Source organism: Herpailurus yagouaroundi, unplaced genomic scaffold (assembly GCF_014898765.1).
Source record: "Herpailurus yagouaroundi ecotype Mexico unplaced genomic scaffold, PumYag 77, whole genome shotgun sequence".
NCBI lineage: Eukaryota > Metazoa > Chordata > Mammalia > Carnivora > Felidae > Herpailurus > Herpailurus yagouaroundi.
Window position 1 is genome coordinate 56,380,128 of NW_024412388.1, and position 3,790 is coordinate 56,383,917.

At 53.0% G+C, this 3,790-nt stretch overlaps 1 protein-coding gene across 1 annotated transcript in view; it reads left to right on the plus strand.

Moving 5' to 3' along the window:
* The first annotated feature begins 1,628 nt into the window (after positions 1-1,628).
* The window catches only part of GADD45A (growth arrest and DNA damage inducible alpha), a 3,238-nt gene continuing 1,076 nt past the window's right edge, over positions 1,629-3,790 (plus strand). Inside the window, exons 1-3 of the mRNA XM_040470592.1 lie at positions 1,629-1,915; positions 2,456-2,557; positions 2,789-3,026. Coding sequence (XP_040326526.1) covers positions 1,872-1,915; positions 2,456-2,557; positions 2,789-3,026 — 384 coding nt within the window. The 5' untranslated portion in view covers positions 1,629-1,871. The remainder of the gene's footprint in view (positions 1,916-2,455; positions 2,558-2,788; positions 3,027-3,790) is intronic.

Below are 3,790 nucleotides of genomic sequence, written 5' to 3' on the forward strand. Positions count from 1 at the left end.
GTCAGGCCATATTGTGTAATTCACCTTTTGTTTGCAAAACTGCAAGTTTTTCAGCACCTACCTAAATTTCAATGTTAAGGAATTCTTTAACAAAGGCATCACATGTTTGGATTTAGGCATAGATACGAAATACACAAGCATCCTTGGGTAAATTATGTATTGGCCATAACCATTCCTTTACTCAAACATTGCCCCTTGCTGACAATGCAGTTAGGAATTCAGTGCAAAATGTCAGCTCAAATAAATGAACCAGAAAACCAACATATTACTTTTCCACAAAATTAAAATTAAGAGAGCTGGACAATATTTTGTCTACAATGATACAAACATGCAGGTGCAAAAACTCCTATGTACCTTTGCAAAAAATTAATCTTTGGCTATCCAGAGACCTTAATAATGCAGGCAGTTTTGAATGAGAGCATATGGGAGGCATTTTCACTTTTGGTGACTTCAATAGGTTTAAGACATGTTTTTGCATTTATTGCATATACTCATAAAACAAAGGAAAGAATTTTCAACTTACTAAGTCAAAGTCTATACACTAAAGTTTGCTTTTCAAAAATGTGTAACTACTGCTTGTTTTCCACCCACAGGTTGCCATGATCTCAAAGGTGAAATTTTAGCATATGACTAAAAGGTCCTATAGCTGCAGCTTCATGATTCAGCATCTAACATCAATAATTCACAGTGAGATCATAGGCTCTCTGTGGAAGGTAGTGACATATTTGCCTTATGAAAGGAAGCTTAGGGCATATTGAGAGTATTTTGAATTTAGACTTGTGTGGGTGTCAGACATTTGTCTCCTAGCTGGTGCCTGTGCAGGAGGATTCTCCTTTGGGAAAAGCTCTCTTGAGAAAGGTGAATTTGGGTTAGGATACACACATGTGGTAACGAGCTCCTCCTGAACACGGTTTTCCAGAGTTACCCTGGGCAGGTGGGAAGCCTTTCTGTGGAAAAGATTCCAACTTGGTTCCCTGCCATCACCAAACACAAAACTGTTGATTTTTCTTTTTTCAGCTTCCAACCCTTGCAACCTTCCAAAAATAAATCAAACCAGCCATCAGGGCACCGAAATAATACTACTACTAATAAGCAGCTTTGCCTAGACTTACATAAACAACACTTCTGAGGTAAACTTTGCCCCAGAGGTCTGAAACACTCTTTTTATGTAACCTGCTTACTAATAATTACTAGACTTGGGTGCATTAACCCTGGAAATAGATTTTAATAACAACCCCTAAAAACAAAAGACATGAAACGACCAAAAAAAAAAAAAAAAAAAAGAATGCACTAACTAGAAAAACACTTGGCAGCCTGCTCCAGACTCAATTGGAAGACACCCCCCTCCCGCCCGGCCTTTGCAAAGGGCTCCCCACCCTCCTACGGGCCCCTCCAACAGGCTAAGAGAGTCCGCTCCGGACCCCGCCCGCCCCTGTCCCTGCACCGCCCTCGGCCCTGAGCTCGCCTTCCGCGTGGCTCCACCCCCTTCCGCTTCTCTCCCCACGGTTCCAGGAGCTGGGGTCAAATTGTCAGAGCAGGCTGATTTGCATAACCCAATGGCTGTGCGTATGCAAATGAGGCTGGTGGTGGTTGGCTGGAGGTTGGCAGGATAACTCGGGCGAGCGGGGCCTTTGTCCTTCAGTGGCTGTGAGGCAGCTGCCCCGTCGGAGTCGCGGCCCGTGGTGAGGCGAGGGGGCCGGGAGCGGGCGTGCGAGTGGGGCGAGAGGGACAGACGGACGGACGGGCCGCGCGGTGGCAGCGGGAGCTGGAAGAGCCTGTGAGGGAGTGCAGAGAGCAGGCGCCCAAGCGCCCACCGTGGCTGGAGCAGTCCGCACGCCGCGCTCTCTCTGAGGGGGATTTGCAGTTGCAATATGACTTTGGAGGAATTCTCGGCTGGAGAGCAGAAGACCGAAAGGTAAGGCGGCCGGAGTCTCTCCCTGAACTCTTTTCGCCCACTGCGTGCACCCCATTGCGGCCCCTCTGGGCAAGGTTTGGCGGGGAGCGACCGGTTAAAAGTTTGCAGAGGGCACCTCCCGTCCGTCTCGCTCCGGGGGCCTTTCCCGAGGCGTCCGTGGACGGAAGGAGCGTGCCCCCAAACCCGGCCGAGCCCTCCAGGCCTTTGCAAAAGGCAGAAGGGACTGTCCCTGCCGGTGCCGCTCCTGCGGCTAGCAGCCTGTGGCTGCGCCCAGCGCCGGGGACTGGCAGCGCCCTCGGGGGAGGGTGGCGGGTGGCCCTATCGGGGTTTTTCGCAGGCCACCCGGCCTCTGGTCGTGTGAGGGTTCACTGGGGGTGACAGGGCCGGGGGTGTGGGTGGGGGGCTTTGGGTTTGCAGAAAGCGGAGCGGCGCGGTGGCGCACGAACTCGGGAGGGAGAGTCGCGGTGCAGGGCGAAGGGGCGGCGATGGCCCCGAAGGGACCGGGGCTGACGGGACCCCTTTGCTCTCCCTCACGTGTAGGATGGATAAGGTGGGGGATGCCCTCGAGGAAGTGCTCAGCAAAGCCCTGAGTCAGCGCACCATCACCGTCGGTGTGTACGAGGCGGCCAAGCTGCTCAACGTGTAAGTGGGGCCCTCGAGAGTCCCTCGTGGCACCCCCTTCTCTCCCCAGCCCCGTCGGAGGCGACCTCGCCGAGCGCCCCCCCGCCCTGCAGCGCAGCTTCCTGCGGCTTCCCACCTGCCCCACGGGCAGCGGGCAGGACGGGGCCGACCCCGGGACCCGGGCGGGTATTGCGGGCGTCCACGAGGACGGGTGGTGTCTCTGCGCTCACCCGCCCCTCCCGCTGCCCTCAGCGACCCGGATAACGTGGTGCTGTGCCTGCTGGCGGCGGACGAGGACGACGACAGGGATGTGGCTCTGCAGATCCACTTCACCCTGATCCAGGCGTTCTGCTGCGAGAACGACATCAACATCCTGCGCGTCAGCAACCCGGGCCGACTGGCTGAGCTCCTGCTCCTGGAGACCGACGCAAGCCCAGCAGCGAGCGAGGGCGCCGAGCAGCCCCCGGACCTGCACTGCGTCCTGGTGACGGTAAGCGAGAGGGGGGCTGCGGGCCGACTGGAGTGAAGAGTTCTGGAGGGGAGTGAGCGAGGGTTCAGAGTCGCCTGACTGCAGATCTGGAATGAGGGGGAGGGCAAGAGCGTGGCTGCTTTTGCCCCATTAGAGAGTGTGGCTGGACTTTCGGCCGAGATGTGCTAGTTTCATCATCAGGATTTTCTCTGGTACAGAACATGTCTAAGCACGTTGGAGGCTGCCAGCAGCGGAAGAGATCCTTGTGAGTCAGCATTGTCAGCCCAGCTACTCCCTACCTACATCTGCACTACCTCCCGTGACTAATTCCTTTAGTAGGGCAGATTAGATAAAGCCAAATAAATTCCTGGCTCACCCTCATTAAGGAGTCAGCTTCATTCGCCGCCACTCAGAGTTAAAAATAGAAATGGTGTAGGAGACAGACCTTATTAATTCCCTAGAAATACTTGAAGAGGGTAGAGTGGAAATTTTTTCTCTGCAATCTTACATTTTTTTTAATGGGCCTTTTTTCCCTGGTAAAAACCTTTGGTAGATAGAGAACTTGTGTTTTCAGAGGTAATATGATAGCTTTGTCTTTTACATTTTACTCTTTTTGACTGGTCTAGTTAAGTGGCAGCCTAACCATTTTGGTACTCTTGAAAATTACTACTCCTCTCCTGTCTTTGGAGAGGTAGAACAGGTGGCATTTCTAGTTAACTGCTATGCAGCTTTCATCCATTGCACACACAGCATGGAAATATTCCTCAGAGTTGTTTTCACTCAGG